The sequence below is a fragment of the Heteronotia binoei genome, chromosome 3 (assembly GCF_032191835.1).
Source record: "Heteronotia binoei isolate CCM8104 ecotype False Entrance Well chromosome 3, APGP_CSIRO_Hbin_v1, whole genome shotgun sequence".
Taxonomy (NCBI): domain Eukaryota; kingdom Metazoa; phylum Chordata; class Lepidosauria; order Squamata; family Gekkonidae; genus Heteronotia; species Heteronotia binoei.
The window spans coordinates 21,386,557-21,405,653 of record NC_083225.1 but is presented as its reverse complement, the minus strand read 5'-3'; the positions used below and the strand labels follow the sequence as shown (position 1 = coordinate 21,405,653).

Below are 19,097 nucleotides of genomic sequence, written 5' to 3'. Positions count from 1 at the left end.
TCCAGTGAGTGCTCCCTCCTCATTTGGTGGCCAAAGTATTTGAGCTTCAGCTTCAGCATCTGACCTTCCAGGGAACAGTCTGGGTTGATTTCCCCTAGGACTGACTGATTGGATCTTCTTGCAGTCCAAGGGACTCTCAAGAGTCTTCTCCAGCTCCACAGCTCAAAAGCATCTATTCTTCTGCGCTCGGCCTTCCTTATGGTCCAGCTCTCACAGTACAGTTCAGTACTGAATGGATAAAATCCAGCTCTCTTCACTGCAGAAGCGACCTGTTCCTTTGAGGAGAGGTGGCTGAGGCCAAACCAGAGCTGGGAGGAGGGGGAGTGTCCTGGAGGTTAGCCAGGCTTTTGAGAACAGAAGCAACCTGTGAGAAAACATTGCTTGGCAAAGTTGTGCTTCTTGGGAAATCATTTTAAAGCAGGGCTTTTTTCCTGCTGAGCAATGGAGCTCCGGCTGGCCTGACTCGCCATGCGGCAGCCACGTACTACCAGGCCAGGGGTGTGGCCTAATATGCAAATGAGCTCCTGTTCAGCTTTTTCTACAAGAAAAAGCACTGTTTTAAAAGTAGACAGAGAGAGAGACAGACAGAGACAAAGAGAGGGAGACGGAGGGAGGGAAAGAGGGAGAAGGAGGGAGGGAAAGAGGGAGAAGGAGGGAGGGAAAGAGGGAGAAGGAGGGAGGGATGTTTTGAGAGGGTGATATTTACATTATTAATGGCAGGCATTAATGCCTCCGGAGAGAAATGACCCTAGCTGTGCTGATATGTATTGATCTAAAGGGTTCTCTTTAAGTTTGTAATTCTGTTATAAAACTGGAGGGTCATTCCGTTTATCTTACAGCTGCATTTTCATATTGCAAATAAGTGACACAAGATTTTAGGGTTGCCAGGTCTGATGGAGGGGCTTTGGGGGTGGAGCCAGGAGCAAAGGTGTGACAAGCACCACTGAACTCTGAAAGGAGTTCTGGCCCTCACATTTAAAGGGACTGCACGCCTTTTAAATGCCTTCCCTTCCCATTGGAAATAATGGATATGGGGGCACCTTCTTTGGAGGCTCATAGAATTGGTCCAATCTTTTTGAAATTGGGGGAGGGGGGGTTGAGGAGAGGCAGCAGATGTTATGTGGAAAATTGGGTGCCTCTACCTCAAAAAACAGGCCCCTAGAGCCCCAAATACCCACAGACCAATTCTTCATTATACTCTATGGGGACCAGTCTCCATAGGGTATTATGGAGTGCCCAGCGACATTCCCCCTGCCCCACTTTCTGATAACCCTGAAGTGGGGGGAGGGCTTCCAAACCAGGAGATCCCCTGCCCCCAGCTGGAGATTGGCAACCCTACAAGATTCTCTTATGCCAAGAAATACAGGCCTCTTCCTGTTATTGCTTTCTTCTGTTTCAGAGAGAAATTCTAGGATCTGCTTCTGCTCACTATTTTCATGGATACTTTTGTTTTCCCTGTGGACTATAGAATCATCTCCACTTACAATATGGCAAGGGAGTTTTAAAAGATAGTGGACACCATGTGCTTCTTTGGAGCTTTTGTAAGAAGTAGTAAATTCTCCTGCTCCTGAAGTTACTCAGCTGAGTTGGAGGAAGGTGCTGGGAACTGGGACAGAACTGCTGGTGAGGTGAGTGTTAATTTTGCTTTCCTAAATTGCTGGGGAGCATTAACTGAGGTCGCTGTGTGAGGGTTGCTATGTGAGTGCTTGGAGCCTACTGGAGAGGGGTTTCTGCTTGTTTCTGTGTCTCTTTTGTCTGGCTGAGAGAGAAGGGCCTGTTTTGCTGGCCCCACCTTCTACTGTTGCTCTGGTTGTTGAGTCAGAGGCTCTGAGCCTTTAAACTGCAAGGCTTCTCCTCACCAGCGCTCTTGCCCCGTGTCTCTTCGCTTGGGGGTCTGGCCTGGGGGCCCTGTAAGACAGCGAGTAGCTCAAATAGTCTCAAGAGACAGTTTGGCAGTGGAGTTTTCAGGGACGTTAAGATAAACAGAATTAATTTTGAAATGGATTGTAGCAGCATGGCTGGTGAGGGAGACATGTAAAGTCTGTGGGATGTTTGTATTCTTATCTGAGGGTAACAGTGATTACACTTGCAGCAAGTGTAAGTTGGTAGCTCTACTGGAGGAGAAAATATGGGGACTTGAGGCACACTTGTCCACACTACGGTGTATAAAGGAAGATGAGGATTTCACGGGTAGAATGCGTAAAGTGCTCTTGAGAGGACAACATAAAGAAAGGGAAAAGGCAAATGAAGGAGAACCAAACACAGCAGGAGGGCATGTGGGAAAACACAGGGCTTTATTTGAGCAGGAACACACAGGAATGCAGTTTTGGCTAGCCTGGTGTATTTTATTACTGCAATTTCTATCCCACCCATACCACCAAGGCAGACCCCTAGTATATTTTTGCCAGTTTATAGTCCCATGTCCCATCGATGCAGCATTTTTATTAAATTTTATTTGGCAGAAAGGTTTACTGAAAAATTTAAACCACTTCTTAAAACTGATGCTGAAGTCTCTGCTGTTTACTATCAGCATCTAATAAAAATTATATATCTTGGAGAATATATTCTTTTCGGTGGTTATTGTTAATTTTTCAAAACCTGTCAGTTGGGTTATTTCATCTTTATGTAGTAGTGTTTGTAAAGAACTTTTAACCTGAAGATGTCGGAACCAAGGAATTTGCTCACTGCTTAAAGTTGATATCTCTGCAAATGAAGCAGCTGTCTGCCAATTAGGCATTAAGGACTTTTAAAATCTAGAACGATAAGAGCATTCTGAGTTTGTATAATTGATGTTTATAACAGCTTTGTAATATATATCCTACATTTTGGGATATCTTTGTTTGATTTATTCCTATTTTTTTCTTTTTTATAGAATAAAAATCCCTTTTGGAAGTCCAAATATTTACTGGATCACTCTTATCCACATGCTTGTTAACCCACACAAAGAACTCCAGAAGGCTGGTGAGGCAGGACTTCCCTTTGTTAAAGCTGAACGGCCTCAGAATTTATATGCCCAAGAAAATATCTGAGGCAACAGAGTGTGGGTCCATTACCTAGCCTGTGTAAAAAGACAATAAACAGGGAAACAGGCATCACACCATATATCTCTTTTCCTCTCCTATTCCAGAAAAAACGGCTGATCTATGCAGGCAGTGCCCTGAACTGGATGGTCCCAGACAGCCCGATCTCACCAAGGCTCAGAAGCTTAGCGGGGCCACCCCAGGCTAGTCCTTGCATGGGAGGCCACTGAGGAAACCCAGGGTAGCTATGCGGAGGCAGGCGAGGGCAAGCCATCTCGGAACATCTCGTGCCTTGAAAACCCTACAGAGGTTGCTCTTGGTTGGCTGTGGCTTGACAGCACATTCCACCAGTGCCACACAGATAGCCAAATGAAGACGGAGAATCCCCAATGCTGCATGTCATTTTGCAGTCCCCTCCATATAAACAAATCAGACGCCAGGGGGAAGAAAGGAAATGTCACTTCCTTGGAGAATGCACGTACCACCATTGTTCAATGAGAACAAAAAAATGCACGTTTTTCTTTCCCGGAGGGGGGGGGGAGAACTCCATAAACATCTATATGAAAGAGAAATGACTCACTCAGCGTATGCTTTAGGATCTTCAGTGGCGTTTAAAACTGAACGGCACAGTAGAAAGAATTGCACAGAGCCTCAGAAAAGCAGCAATTTTGACATTCTAACAAAAAAAAAAAAGCCCATTTGATTGTTCTCTTTTCACAGAGGGGAAAATATCTCTTTCTTTATAACTAAGTGAACAGCACATTTTAAAGAACGAAGCTGAGATGCTGAGTTTAAAATAAGCTTAGCTCTTTGTCAATTAGTGTGAAATTCAAGTTTTGTTGTCCTTATAGGCTGGCTATATTTAAAGGTTACAACGTGGCAGTTTTCATGCAGTCTCTCAAATTTCTGCTGCTAGAACATTCCTTTTCTCTCTAACCTCTGCTAACGTTTATACCTCCCCTGTTTGCAGTATTGTAGCATTACAGATGCAAATATGAAAAAAAATATGCAAAGTACACGCTTTTCATGTGTTTCTGCAACATACTGTGAAAATTTTCCCCATCTCATTTTGACAGCGATTTCAATAATGTGCCAATTTAAAAGCAATGAGAAAACCTATTATGCCCTTTAATGAGAGAGTATTAAAGATTAAAGCAAATTATGTAAGAAAGTTTTCACATGGCTTAACAATGCTTTCAAAGGAAACTTTGCGCTATTTATGAACAAAATCATTTTTGTTGCTGTATAGCCTTATATTTGTATAGATAATGTATTGGAACACACACACACACATGCACAAATCAAAGGACGCTTTACCACACGATCAAAGTGGTGTCCAATGGACAAAATACCATTTAAATTTTTTTTTAAAACCACAATTGACACAAACAACAAAACCTCTACAGAACACCAAATAATGGTATTCAGTGACTTCCAATCCATCCAGCTATGTTTTAGGGCTGCCAACTCCAGACTGGGAAATTCCTGGATATTTGGGGGCGGAGCCTGTGGAATGCAGGGTTTGGGGTGGGAGGGGCCTCAAGGGGATATGATGCCATAAAGCCCAACCTCTGGAGCTGCCATTTTCTCCAGGAGAACTGATCCCCGAAGCCTGGAGATTAGCTGAAGTTCTGGGAGATGTCCAGGCCCCACCTGGAGGTTGGCAGTCGTACTCTTAGCCAACTGGGCAAAAATGCCAAGTGGAGAATGAGCATCTTTTATGATCACTCAGCAGGTGCGTGTGAAGAGCCAGCTGTGGTGTAGTGGTTAAGTAATGTGGACTCTAATCTGGAGAACTGGGCTTGATTCCTCCACATACACCTGCTGGAGTAACCTTAGGTCAGTCACGAGTTCTCTCAGAGCTCTCTCAGCCTCACTTCCCTCACGGAGTGTCTGTTGTAGTAGTGAGGGGAAAGTAAAAGAGATTATAAACCGCTCTGAGACTCCAAGTAAAGGTCAGGGTAGAAATCCACTCTCTTATTATTATTTATTTGCAAATTTCTGTGCTGCCTTTCTCTTGTGGCTCAAGTCAGTTCACAATTCCAAAATTCTTTAAAACATACAAACTATATTTATACCTTAACTACTCCCCGCCCCGGTCAACAATTCCTGGAGCTTTTGCCCCACTAAACCCCTAGCAAATAAAAGGGCCTCGCGGGGCCTCCTAAAAACCTCTGAAGACATTGTCCCCACCCCCACCCCCAGCCCAACCCCTAGGGAAGCCCAGCCCACAAGCTGCTTGGAGCCAGCCTCTAGCGGGGCAGAATGCAGGCGAGGGGGGGGCAGCTGCCCTCCGGAAAGAGAAGGGGCTCCTGTCAAGGCCAGGGAGGTAGCCTTCATTGGGGTGGTGATCAGAGCTGACGTCCCTTGAGGGGAAGAGACAGCCTTCCTACAAGTGGGGTGGGTGGGGAGAGATAAGGAGAGGTGACCCATTTGGAGTTGCCAGTATTTTTGAGGGTGGGAGGGGAATGTCTGGCAGCGAGAGACATATAGAATCATAGAGTTGGAAGGGACCCCCAAGGCCATCTAGTCCAGTCCCCTGCACAATGCAGGATATTCACAAATAGCTCCCCGGTGATGCCCTCTGCTCTGTGCCCAAAAGATGGCAAAAAACCTTCCAGGATCCCTGGCAAAACTGGTGTGGGGGAAAACTGCTGCCTCTCCCCAAAGTGGGGAACAGCATTTGCCCGGGCATGTAAGAGAGGGCCAGGAGAACTAAGCACTGATGAGCTGCCTAAGGGCACAGAATCAGCATTGCTGCCAGGTGGCCATCTAGCCTCGCCTACTACCTATATGAACATATGAAGCTGCCTTATACTGAATCCCTGGGTCCATCAAAGTCAGTATTGTCTACTCAGACTGGCAGTGGCTCTCCGGGGTCTCAAGCTGAGGTTTTTCACGCCTACTTGCCTGGACCCTTTTGAGTTGGAGGTGCCGGGGATTGAACCTGGAACCTTCTGCTTACCAAGCAGATGCTCTACCACTGAGCTACCTTCACTGGAGATGCCAGCCAAACAGATGCTCTGCCCTTGAGCCAAGGACCCTCCACAAAAGTTTTAAGGTTTGATGTTTGCCATCGAATATTCCACCTAATGAGGGTGGAAAGTTGGCACAGAAATGTTCTAAAATAAGGAAATAACTTTCTCATTTTAGATTCAGGTGGACAGCTGTGTTGGTCTGAAGCAACAGAACCAAGTTTTGACTCCAGTGGCACCTTTAAGATCAACAGCGTTTAATTCTGGGCATAAGTTTTTGTGGTCATTTCTGAAGAAGCGCAGATGCACACGAAAGTTTATACTCAGAATTAAATGTTGCTGGACGTAAAGGTGCCACTGGACTAAAACGTTCTTCTACGCTCGTTGCAATTCTTCCGTTTTCAGCCAGGGGTTGTTTACAAAGCAGGTTTCGCTCTGGAGAGCCAGTTTGGCGTAGTGGTTAAGTGTGCAGACTCTTATCTGGGAGAACCGGGTTTGATTCCCCGCTCTTCCACTTGCATCTGCTTGGGTCAGCCATAGCTCTGGCAGAGGTTGTCCTTGAAAGGGCAGCTGCTGTGAGAGCCCTCTCCAGCCCCACCCACCTCACAGGGTGTCTGTTGTGGGAGAGGAAGGGAAAGGAGATTGTGAGCTGCTCTGAGACTCTTCGGAGTGGAGGGTGGGATATAAATCCAGTATCTTCATCTACCTCACAGGGTGTCTGTTGTGGGGGAGGAAGGGAAAGGAGATTGTGAGCCGCTCTGAGACTCTTCGGAGTGGAGGGTGGGATATAAATCCAGTATCTTCATCTACCTCACAGGGTGTCTGTTGTGGGGGAGGAAGGGAAAGGAGATTGTGAGCCGCTCTGAGACTCTTCTGAGTGGCGGGCGGGATATAAATCCAATATCTTCATCTACCTCACAGGGTGTCTGTTGTGGGGGAGGAAGGGAAAGGAGATTGTGAGCCGCTCTGAGACTCTTCGGAGTGGAGGGCGGGATATAAATCCAATATCTTCATCTACCTCACAGGGTGTCTGTTGTGGGGGAGGAAGGGAAAGGAGATTGTGAGCCGCTCTGAGACTCTTCTGAGTGGCGGGCGGGATATAAATCCAATATCTTCATCTACCTCACAGGGTGTCTGTTGTGGGGGAGGAAGGGAAAGGAGATTGTGAGCCGCTCTGAGACTCTTCTGAGTGGCGGGCGGGATATAAATCCAATATCTTCATCTACCTCACAGGGTGTCTGTTGTGGGGGAGGAAGGGAAAGGAGATTGTGAGCCGCTCTGAGACTCTTCGGAGTGGAGGGCGGGATATAAATCCAATATCTTCATCTACCTCACAGGGTGTCTGTTGTGGGGGAGGAAGGGAAAGGAGATTGTGAGCCGCTCTGAGACTCTTCTGAGTGGCGGGCGGGATATAAATCCAATATCTTCATCTACCTCACAGGGTGTCTGTTGTGGGGGAGGAAGGGAAAGGAGATTGTGAGCCGCTCTGAGACTCTTCTGAGTGGCGGGCGGGATATAAATCCAATATCTTCATCTACCTCACAGGGTGTCTGTTGTGGGGGAGGAAGGGAAAGGAGATTGTGAGCCGCTCTGAGACTCTTCGGAGTGGAGGGCGGGATATAAATCCAATATCTTCATCTACCTCACAGGGTGTCTGTTGTGGGGGCGGAAGGGAAAGGAGATTGTGAGCCGCTCTGAGACTCTTCAGAGTGGAGGGCGGGATATAAATCCAATATCTTCTTTTTCTTCTTCTGTGATGCAGACGAAACACAAAAAGGCGTGCCAATTAGAGAACGCGGTCATAAAAAAACCAATGATAAATTAAATTAATAAAATTGATAATAAAACTTGATGATCCTGAGGGGTAGCTATGTTAGCCTGTCTGTAGCAGCAGAGAAGAGCCCACATCCAGAAGCACCACCGTAAAGGCTGACAAAATGTCTAGTGGGTGTGATGGGGAGCTTTTGTGATTCATGATGATCCAACGGCATGTTGCTATCATGTAAACACACAAGGTGGTAGAAACCAAGAAGGAAATGCAGCATTTATGGATATAAACCTCTAAACAGAGGTGGTGACGGAGCTATCTCATTATCTGAAACACTGAAAATATATACTGTGCCAATTGAGACAAGAAAGCGCTTCTTGGAAATACTGTCTGGCAATTTCTGCATTCAGCTCTATCATTATGCTTCAGTGAGCTCAGTATATAAAAGACTGACGGCGATCTTTTACATCAGCGAGATGACAAATCAGGATCGTTCCAAATGGATCGCAATTGCCAAACATATTGCAAATTTGCTGCTCAATTTTCACTAAAGCAAAAGGAAAAAAGGGGGAAAAAAAAGAATTCCCATCCTATTCCTCTAAATGGGCAGCCGGGGAGAGGGAAGCCAACCTTCCAAGGAGAACCCTGCGGATGGTTCCCTCTGTCGGTCCTGCAAATCCTGACAACTCCGGCCGTCCAGAAGTTTGATTCTGCACCTGCTGCAATCCCACTGGGAGAGCAAGTGGAAGAGCCTCTGCTTTGCATGCAGAAGTTCCCAGGTTCAACCCCTGGCAGCATCTCCAGTTGAGAAGGACCAGGCAGCAGGTGATGTAAAAGACCTCTGAGACCGTGGAGAGGCTCTGCCAGTCTGAGTAGACAATATTGTCTTGTCTATTGGAGGGGAGGGGAGGTTGTGAGTATTTGTGATTGTGTGCATGCCTGGAAGTCCTAGTGGGGCTTGGAATCCTTGTGGGTCTTGGACATTTCAGAGAGGTGTTTTTTTATTGCCTGCCTCTGCCTCCCGGTCCTGGTATTCCAAGGATGTCTCACATCCAAGTACTTGCCAGGGTCTGCCCTGCTTAGCTTCCGTGACTGGGCTTGTCCAAGTCAGGGCACAATATTGTCTTTGATGGACCGATGGTCCAACTCAATATAAGGCAGCTCTGTGTGCATTCAAGCGCAATCCCCAAGAACTAGCTGGTGGAGGCCAGGAGGGACAGAAGGAGTGTGTGGTGCTTAGCTGCAGACAGGCTGGTTTTTGGGGAGCTGCTAAGGTTTTGTGGGCTCTGATCGCCAGGGCCAGTGCCAGGCTTTTTTGTTTGTCCAGATCTCTCAATCATCAACACGACCACTAATAGGTGAGAACAGTTCTCCTTTCTTCAGAAGCAGCCGTGCCAAGGGAATGTATAAAAGCAGGTAACAGCTCAAGGCCTTATAGGTTAACACCAAAACCTTGAACTTGACTTCACTGGGACCCAGCATAGTTGGAGCAGCACAGATTATATGTGTGCCATCCATGACATTCCCATCAGGACCTTAAATCTATGACTATGTAAAAAAATGCTCTTGCTTCTAAATGACAGCAACAACACACTGCGGCGAATGCTAACCATAGTTGTCATGAGCTACTCTAAAGGTTGAAGCAGCTAAAACGTGTGGCAGAACCTCGGAGACCCTGGTTCAACCCCCAGCCAGGCAAGCTAACTGGGCCAGTCACATGGCCTCAGCTTCACCTGCCCCTCAGGGTGACTCCTTAGGCCACTCACCCTCTCTCAGCCTCACCTGCCCCTCTGGGTGACCCCTTAGGCCACTCACCCTCTCTCAGCCTCACCTGCCTCCCAGGGATGTTGTGAAGATGAAATGAAGTAGAGGAAAACGATGGAAGTTGCTTTGGTCTCCACCGGGGAAATGAAGTAAAACAAGCAAGCAAGCAAGCAAATAAATAAAATACACTTCATTGCAAGTTTCCTATTGAATAACAGGCTGAATTCTCTGCGTTTCAAAAGTTAACCATTGCATTAAATATACTGAAACATCTCCACCATATAACCAAAATGCCAGTTTTAATGGCATGATGTTCTCTGCTAAATTATAGTATGGGGGGCAGGGGTAATAGCAGAAGGTTTCATAGACAGGGGGCTCCCCTAAAAAAAGTGAAACAAATGTACGTAACAGCCAATATTCAGGGTCCTGCAAACTAAGCTGAAATTCCAGATCAGCAGAATTTTTTTTATTTAAAAAAAATTGAGGCGATAAAATCTCCCAATAATAGTTTTTAGAAACCCTGCTGTTTGGGCTGCAGTTTTGGGCAGATTCCTGGAGGAAATGAAGGGGTGGGTGCGAAGCAGATTCAGAATGGAAAGAAGGAGGGAGAACTGGAATGGGGACCCAGCCAGGGTGGGGGAAGCTGAGAGTGGTGTGAAAAAGAATTTCCCCTTCCCCACAAATCCCTGTGGGTCTCTCTCAGTGATCCTATTGGAAGCACAGACAAAAATGTGGGGCTTAGGGGCCAGCCATCTCAGAAAATGTTCACTGCCCTAGAAATATTTTAGCCGTTTAAATGTTTTAAAAATATAGTGCATGCAAAAGATTAGTTTGGGGCATAATCATGTACTGTATCAGCATTTAACTGTTCAGAGAAATGCATAATTAAACAGCTATCTATAGAATAAGCCACATCCCAATATTATATATATTCAGCAGACAAATTTATAGAACAAAAGATAAAATTCTTTGTATAACAGAAAGTGTGTGGGGGGGGGGGGGGCGGGGGGAGAAAATCAAAGCCTACAAAAACAGAAAAGATCCTACACAATTGCCAACACCATCACAAATTAAAACCCTGACATTTGCCCTGATCAAAAATCCAATTTTACAGCACTAGAAAATAAAGTATTATACAGCAAAGAGATAACAACTGAACGGGCATTAAAAGACTAGCAGTGCTGAAAATTGATTAGCCATCAGTGCCCCGCACAAACTACCTTCCAAGAGCGGTACAGAAAAACAATCCAGACTTTGTGTGCCATTTTGGAAGAGAGAATCTCTTTAGACAATCAGTGTCTAGCCCAACGGGCAGAACGAGGCCTTACAGAAAGATAAATCGGCTTCTGCCAAGAAAGACAGGACGGCTGGTTTGTATTGTCAGTGAGCCTGCTGTAATTACTTACGCTCATGGAAATATGAATATATAGTAAGTGCCAGAAAACTCTCTGGGGCACATACGGGGAGACACTGTCCCAAAGATATGCTTGGTCCCAGGCTGCATAGGGCTTTAAAGGTCAGCACCATAACCTTCAAGTGGATCCAGTACTTAACGGGCGGCCAGTGCAGTTCGTGTAGCACTGGCTGAATGCGTGGCCACACAGACACCAGAGTCAGCAGTTGCACCGCAGCATTCTGCACTAGCTGGAGTTTCCAAGTCAGGTTAAAGGGCAGTCCCACATAGAGCAAGTTACAGTAGTCCAACCTGGAAGTGACCATTGTGTGGATCACCGTAGCCAAGTCCCGGGAGGAGAGATTGCCTGACCTGCCCCAAATGTTAGAAAGCAAACATGGCAAAAGCCGCAGCCTGGGCCTCCATTGAAACTGAGGCATCCAGCGTCACCCTAAGGCTCCTTGCCCTCAGTGCTCATGTCAAGAGAACCGTGCCAAAAAAAGAAAAAAAGCACCCCCCCCCCCAAGCATCAGGGCTGGATTCCCGATCCCAAGTCCCCATGACTCAGCTACAGGACCTCCATCTTCGTTGGATTTAATCTCCATCAGCTCTATTGTAGCGATCCAGCCACGGCTCCTGATGTCCTGCTCAAATTATCTGGGACGGAGTCCAGTTGGCCATCCATCAACTGATAGAGCTGGGTGTCATCAGCATATTGGTGACAACCCAACCCAACCCAACTCCCCAGTCAAACTGAGCACGTGGGTGCGGACAGGTGTTAAACAACATTGGAAAGAGAATCCCCCGGTGCAGCGCTCCGCATTCCAGAGGGTATCATGGAAATGCTCTCTGCCTGAGCACCACCATCTGTTCCCGACCACTGAGAAAGGAGGAAAGCTAAAGCAGAGCAGTCGCCTGCACCCCTATGTCAGCAAGACAGTGGGTCAAGAGACTGTAGTCAACCGCATAATATGCTGCTGTCAGATCCAAGAGCAACAGAAGCATCGGCCTGCCTCGATCCAGGTGTCTATGGAGGCCATCGATGAGAGTGACCAGCATGGTGTCCGTTCTATGTCCAGGGCAGAAGCTGGACTTGAAAGTATCCAGGACGGAAGTGTCATCCAAGAAAGCGTAGAGCTGCTCAGCCATCACTCTCTCAACCACCTTACCCAAAACCAGCAAATTTGCCGAAGAGGACTCAAGTGCATTTAGCTTTCTGTGTCTGAGATTAAACGGGCTAGTTCCACACTGACCATTTCTGACGTGTGGCTAAAGAAAGTATTTATAAATATTTGAAACTTGCCAAATTCTTACATTTTGCTGCCCAATTTTTGGAAAGAGAACATTTGAAGCAAGATTTGACTTCCCATTATTGCCTGTGAAATTTTGCCTCAAAAACCAACATTCAGATAAACGGTAATCTCATTAATGGGTTAGTTTTAGCAGGACTCAAATACAAAAGCTCATAAACTTCCAGCGGCCAAACACTATTAACAGCGTGTGCCGTATATCACATACTGCCAAGGACTACTCAATAGAATTGCATACTCTTTATCAAGTGCTATGAGATAGTTGACATGTAATGGCCTTCTCCTGATAAATACTATCTAATGTCCATTACGTTAAAAACCATTGCAACAGAAGAAGGATATGGCCGATTATCATTCGGTCTCTAATCTGTCCTTTCTATGCAAGATGATTGAGCAAGCAGCTGAACAGCAGTTAACTCCTGATATGAGTTAACTCCTGAGTAAACTGATGGGTCATGGGATAAGAGGATGGTTCTCTGATGGATTAAAACTGGTTAAATGACAGGAAGTAAATCAACGGACAGTTCTAACCATGGAGGGAAGTAAGTGGTGGGGCCTCCCACAAGGGTAAGTATTGGGGATGGTATTTGATTTGCTCATAAATGTTCTGGAACCAGGGGTGAGGAGTGGAGTGGCCAAGTTTGCAGATGACACCCAGTTATTCAGAATGGCAAAAACCAAGGCTGAGCATGAAGAGCTCCATGAGCACCTCCGCAACTAGGTGAGCGGGCGACAATCTGGCAAATGAAGTTAGTGTTGGTGTCAGGTGATGCACACTGGGACAAAAAACCCAACTTCAAGTATGGGGTAATGGGGCCTGAACTTTGAATCACAGAATCAAAGAGTTGGAAGGGACCTCCAGGGTCATCTAGTCCAACCCCCTGCACAATGCAGGAAACTCACAAACACCTCCCCCTCTAAATTCACAGGATCTTCATTGCTGTCAGATGGCCATCCAGCCTCTGTTTAAAAACCTCCAAGGAAGAAGAGCCCACCACCTCCTGAGGAAGACTGTTCCACTGAGGAATCACTCTGTCAGGAAGTTCTTCCTAATGTTGAGCTGGAAACTCTTTTGATTTAATTTCAGCCCATTAGTTCTGGTCCTACCTTCCGGGGCCACAGAAAACAATTCCGCACCCTCCTCTAGATGACAGCCCTTCAAATCCTTGAAGATGGTGATCATATCACATCTCAGCCATCTCCTCTCCAGGCTAAACATCCCCAGCTGGCAGAGATCAGCTCCCCTGGAGAAAAGGGTTGCTTTGAAGGGGGGGGGGGGGGACTCTGTGGCATTGCACCCTGCTGAGGCCCCTCCCCTTTCCAAACCCCACCCTCTCCCGGATCCACCCCCAAAGTCTCCAGATATTTTCCAACACACATCTGGCAACCCTATAAGGCAAAGAGAGATACATCATGATGCAAACAGTGGGTCAGTGACTTATATGGAACATGTGTGTTTCCTTCTCCCATGGGTGCCAAAAAATAATTCCCTAACCCTTCCCCATGCTGGTCTTATGGGGACTGTTGTTACATTCTCTCCTTATGTTCTTCTTATGATGACTTGTCTGCCCTAGACCAGTGACCCAAAAGTGGGTCACAAAGGCCCCGCTTTTTCCATTTCTCTCTTTTGTATGTTGGAAACCAAGATCTGAACGCTGGAAATATTATCTTCCAATTTAAACATTAGTTGGTATTTTTTCTTCATGACATAGGCATATTGATCGATTAATACAAGTCTTGATGGTTACTGGACTAACAGCACAATCCTAAGGACACTTTCCTGGGTGTAAGCCCTATTAAATACACCACAGGAGAATTAGAGTAGACCTGCTTAGCATTGCTCTCCGAGATCCTTAGGGAGGATCTCAGATCCTTAGGGAGGATTCAAGGGAGTCATGGAGACAAGGCTGGTCAAAAACTGGACTGTCACCTCCAGATGCAAACACTGTCTGTGTCCAAAGCCACTTGCCTGGGGGCAGCCACACCCTTTGTGCAACATTTGCTGGTGTCCCAAGAGCTTCTAGTTAGCCACTGTAGAAAATGGAATGCTGAACTAAAGGGGTGCCACTGGGTGAGACTACCTCAGGGGTAGTAGTGCCAAGTCATGGCATGCCACTCAATAAACATTTCATAAGAACATAAGAGAAGCCATGTTGGATCAGGCCAATGGCTCATCCAGTCCAACACTCTGTCCCACAAGAACATAAGAGAAGCCCTGTTGGATCAGGCCAATGGCCCATCCAGTCCAACACTCTGTGTCCCACAAGAACATAAGAGAAGCCCTTTTGGATCAGGCCAATGGCCCATCCAGACCAACACTCTGTGTCACAGAAGAACATAAGAGAAGCCATGTTGGATCAGGCCAATGGCCCATCCAGTCCAACACTCTGTGTCACATAAGAACATAAGAGAAGCCATGTTGGATCAGGCCAATGGCCCATCCAGTCCAACACTCTGTGTCACATAAGAACATAAGAGAAGCCATGTTGGATCAGGCCAATGGCTCATCCAGTCCAACACTCTGTGTCCCATAAGAACATAAGAGAAGTCATGTTGGATCAGGCCAATGGCCCATCCAGTCCAACACTGTGTCACAAAAGAGAAGCCATGTTGGATCAGGCCAACGGCCCATCCAGTCCAACACTCTGTGTCACACAGTGGCCAAAATACACACACACACTGTGGCTAATAGCCACTGATGGACCTCTGCTCCATATTTTTATCCAATCCCCTCTTGAAGCTGGCTATGCTTGTAGCCGCCACCACCTCCTGTGGCAGTGAATTCCACATGTTAATCACCCTTTGGGTGAAGAAATACTTCCTTTTATCCGTTTTAACCTGACTGCTCAGCAATTTCATCGAATGCCCACGAGTTCTTGTATTGTGAGAAAGGGAGAAAAGTAATTCTTTCTCTACTTTCTCCAACCCCTGCATAATCTGGTAAACCTCTATCACGTCACCCCGCAGTTAGCGTTTCTCCCATCTAAAGAGCCCCAAGTGTTGTAACCTTTCTTCACAGGGAAAGTGTTCCAAAGCTTTAATCATTCAAAATCATAGTTTTCCTTTATTGCCTCGGTGACTCCAAGCTCACCTTCGAGTAGGCAACAAAAAAGTGCAGATTTTGTTTCAGAGCTTTTGGAATCTCCAGTTTTGAGGAGAGCCTAAGAAATGAAATCATTCTGCGCTTCAAGCGACTGCAGGGACACATCTGTAAGTCCCCAGCATTTGCTGCAGTGAAGTGTGAGGGGAACGTTTGTGTTGCCGTATGCTTTGGCTGCAGCCATCACTTCCAGAGGGTGCCCACAGTGCATGGAGAGATTTAAGCTTCTCTCCCACGCACCGAGTGTTCTCCAGAGCAAACAGTAGAGGAATGCTGTGCACGGAGGCTACCGCCTAAATGTGTGAAGAAGCTCTCAAAGAACAGAGTAGTGGCATATTTGGTATTTGGTTAATACAGCAGAATTTGCCCAGAGAAGTGTGATACCGATCACGGTAAATACATCTCCTAAGAAATATATTGCAAAAAGAGGTAAACTTACATTTATCCAAGTAGATTCGGTTCATATTCAGGTTGCAGTCAAAAGGAGAGAAAGAAGCCTAATCTAGAGTCCTTTCCCTATCACAGATGCTCAGCTTGTCTGGGCATCATGTGTGTGGGAGTATGAGGGCGTTGGTTTTACAAGAGAGACCTGCAGAGATACGTGTTTCCATGGAAGGCCATTTGAAGTGAGTAGAGGACAAAGGGAGAGAGAGAGAGAGATAAGCAGAGCCAGAGGGCAGCTCCGGGGTGAAGACCAAGAGAGGCATCCAGTGTCTCGCATGGTGAGTCCCTCACTCCGACTTGGGAGTCATCAGGTGATAAGAGACCTTCCCGAGACTGGTTACCTGATCTTGTTGGCGGACGATCTATTTGGGAAGTCGCTTTTTGAAACTGTGTCTCTTTGTAGCTGCACTTTCTCTGGTCAGCAGAAGGAGGCCCACACTCTGGGCAGGCAGAAGGACGTAAAGCTTCCCCCAGGGTGATTCTTGGCAGCCGCTCAGCAACTGCTTGGGCGGCAGTGGCGGGGCGGGGGGGGGGGGTGAGAACTGGCTTTTAAAAAGTCTAAGTACATCTGTTCCGAGACCTCCCTACCAATTTCAGCCCAGCAGAGAAACAAGTCGACGGCTTTTAAAATTTCCAAGGATTTTTGGCTGCTTCTGCTTTTTTAAAAAAAAGATTCGTTATGGATTCAGTGCCCGTTAGCACCGGGAGATTAACATCCACTTGCAATCCTAATAAAGGAAACCTGTTCCTACAAAACGCATGCACCTTCAGAAAACAAAAAGCCAGACATTTATCATTGGGATTTACAAAATAAATAAATAAATAAATCCATCCACCAGTGCGAGGAATCTCAGCGCGGTCCTTACCCGTCACAAGCTGCTGTCCGGCTAATCCTACCGGGACCATGCCCAGGTTATTCATGGCTGTGGCCCAAGCCGCCGGGTCAGTGACTGCCATGTTCAACTGTGAGGTGTCCAGAGAGATGGTCCCCAAGCCGTCGGCCGCTGCGGGGGAAGAAGAAGAGAAAGTTTCTTGGAGCAAGAGATGCAAATAGGCGAACCCCAAACTTGAAACCCCGGGAAAGGGCTGCAGACCAGGGATTGCCTGACATCACGACCGTCGTTCCCTCCTGGTCATCTCTGGGTACCTTGCTGTACAGCAGCCAGCAAACAAAAACAGAGCCTGTAGAAACCTCGTCCAATAAGGGGCCAAGGTTCCTATGGAAACAAATTCCTCAGGATGCTGGTTGATAATGTTTGCACAATAACAAATTTAGAAAGGATTTCAGTTTATTGCCAAAGTACATTAGTAAGTTTTGGTTGTGGGGGGGGGGAGGAGCATCCAGCTTAAGGGGGTTTTCTTTGAGAGAAGAGAGAGGAGAAGAAGAAGATGATATTGGATTTATATCCCGCCCTCCATTCCGAAGAGTCTCAGAGCGGCTCACAATCTCCTTTCCCTTCCTCCCACACAACAGACACCCTGTGAGGTGGGTGGGATGGAGAGGGCTCTCACAGCAGTTGCCCTTTCAAGGACAGAGTCTCAGAGCGGCCTACAATCTTCTTTCCCTTCCTCCCCCCCATAACAGAAACTCTGTGAGGTGAGTAGGGCTGAGAGGGCTCTCACAGCAGCTGCCCTTTCAAGGACAGAGTCTCAGAGCAGCCTACAATCTCCTTTCCCTTCCACCCCCACAACAGACACCCTGTGAGGTGGGTGGGGCTGGAGAGGGCTCTCCCAGCAGCTGCCCTTTCAAGGACAGAGTCTCAGAGCGGCTCACAATCTCCTTTCCCTTCCTCCCACACAACAGACACCCTGTGAGGTGGATGGGGTGGAGAGGGCTCTCACAGCAGCTGCCCTTTCAAGGACAGAATCTCAGAGAGGCCTACAATCTCCTTTCCCTTCCTCCCCCACAACAGGCACTCTGTGAGGTGGGTGGGGCTGAAGAGGGCTCTCACAGCAGCTGCCCTTTCAAGGACAACCTCTGCCAGAGCTATGGCTGACCCAAGGCCATTCCAGCAGCTGCAAGCAGAGGAGTGGGGAATCAAACCCGGTTCTCCCAGATAAGAGTCCGCACACTTCACCACTACACCAACCTGGCTCTCCTGCGTGGGCCAAATGGGGCAGAATCACCCTTGCTAATTCCATATCTTGCAAAGGGAGACTCACCCGCAGCCATGGCTCCAGCCGGGTTGTCGCGTGCGCCTTTGATTCCTTCGATCAAGAATTCATTTGCCGCTGTATTAGCATCTTGAAATGTGTGAAAGCCCCTCTGTCCCCGGAGACCACATTTAGCAGCCTACAGTCTGGAATGAGAAGAAAAGGTCCAAAATGAACGACTGCTTGAGACCAACCCTTCAGATCCTCCTCCCGGCCGGGTCTCCGCAGCCACGCCACCCGCACTCCTGCCCCGGGCCAGCTCTCTGCCCCCCCCACCCCAGGACGGAAAGGCCCAAGCAGCTCCTGCTCTTCAGGTCTTGCTGGCACCTGCGCAGACACCTTCGCCAGCTGGCTTGCCCTGGAAGGACGCACTTGAGAGTGCAAATGAATTTTTTAAAAAGTTAAAAATTAATTGATGTTGAAAGCCTGAAGACAACCGGGGGGGGGGGGGTGTTAAATGCATTCCCAGGTGCCTGGAGGGCAGGGGCTGGGGAGGGGCTGAGGGCAACTCTGGGACAGCTTGGAACGGTCTTGTGAGAGTCCAGCACAGGCAACATCGCTGCCTCCAACGGCTTCAAGCAAATCAGTCCGCCCTCGTAGCAGCTCCTGGCTCCTGCAGCCCCCGCGGTGGCTCCAGATTCTGCTTTGCCACCTGACTGCAAGGAAGGATTTGCCAGCCCCCCCCTCCCCCGTCATCCTGCATCCAGACCACACGGCTGCCGTCGACAGGGGGCCTGGAAGCCCCCCCGTAGGCACTCTGCCACCTTCCGCTTGGTCACCTCTTCTGTTCTAGGGGCCTCTCTAAGCTCGCAGGGGGCCCTTTTTCATCGCTGCTGAATGCAATATTTTGTAGTTCCTGGATGGTGTCCAAAGCCAGCACGTTGGAGACCCCTTTCCTCACCCTACACCACGCTGGCCTCTCATGGGAAGAGCTACTAGCAGCAGCGCTGTGTACTCTTTGACCTTTTCCTGTTCCAACTGCGCTCTTTAAAGAAAACATGACCTTGCCTGGGTTCCTTGTGCACCAGATTAAGGAGGCAGAGAGGACATGCCTGACACACATACACACCCCACTTCTGTGACAGCAACACACTGAGGCTTGTGCTGACCCTCCGGCTTCACTTGCTTCTCAGCCCTCTCCCCGTTCCTGGTGGGAGGGGGCCTTCTCC

At 47.7% G+C, this 19,097-nt stretch overlaps 1 protein-coding gene across 1 annotated transcript in view; it reads right to left on the bottom strand.

The window, feature by feature from the left end:
• The window catches only part of ENOX1 (ecto-NOX disulfide-thiol exchanger 1), a 252,607-nt gene extending 234,554 nt beyond the window's left edge, over positions 1-18,053 (bottom strand). Inside the window, exons 1-2 of the mRNA XM_060233572.1 lie at positions 17,938-18,053; positions 16,641-16,778 (exon numbers count right to left, since the gene is read on the bottom strand). Of these exons, the coding sequence (XP_060089555.1) occupies positions 16,641-16,778; positions 17,938-17,947 (148 nt within the window). The 5' untranslated portion in view covers positions 17,948-18,053. The remainder of the gene's footprint in view (positions 1-16,640; positions 16,779-17,937) is intronic.
• Positions 18,054-19,097: the final 1,044 nt, after the last annotated feature.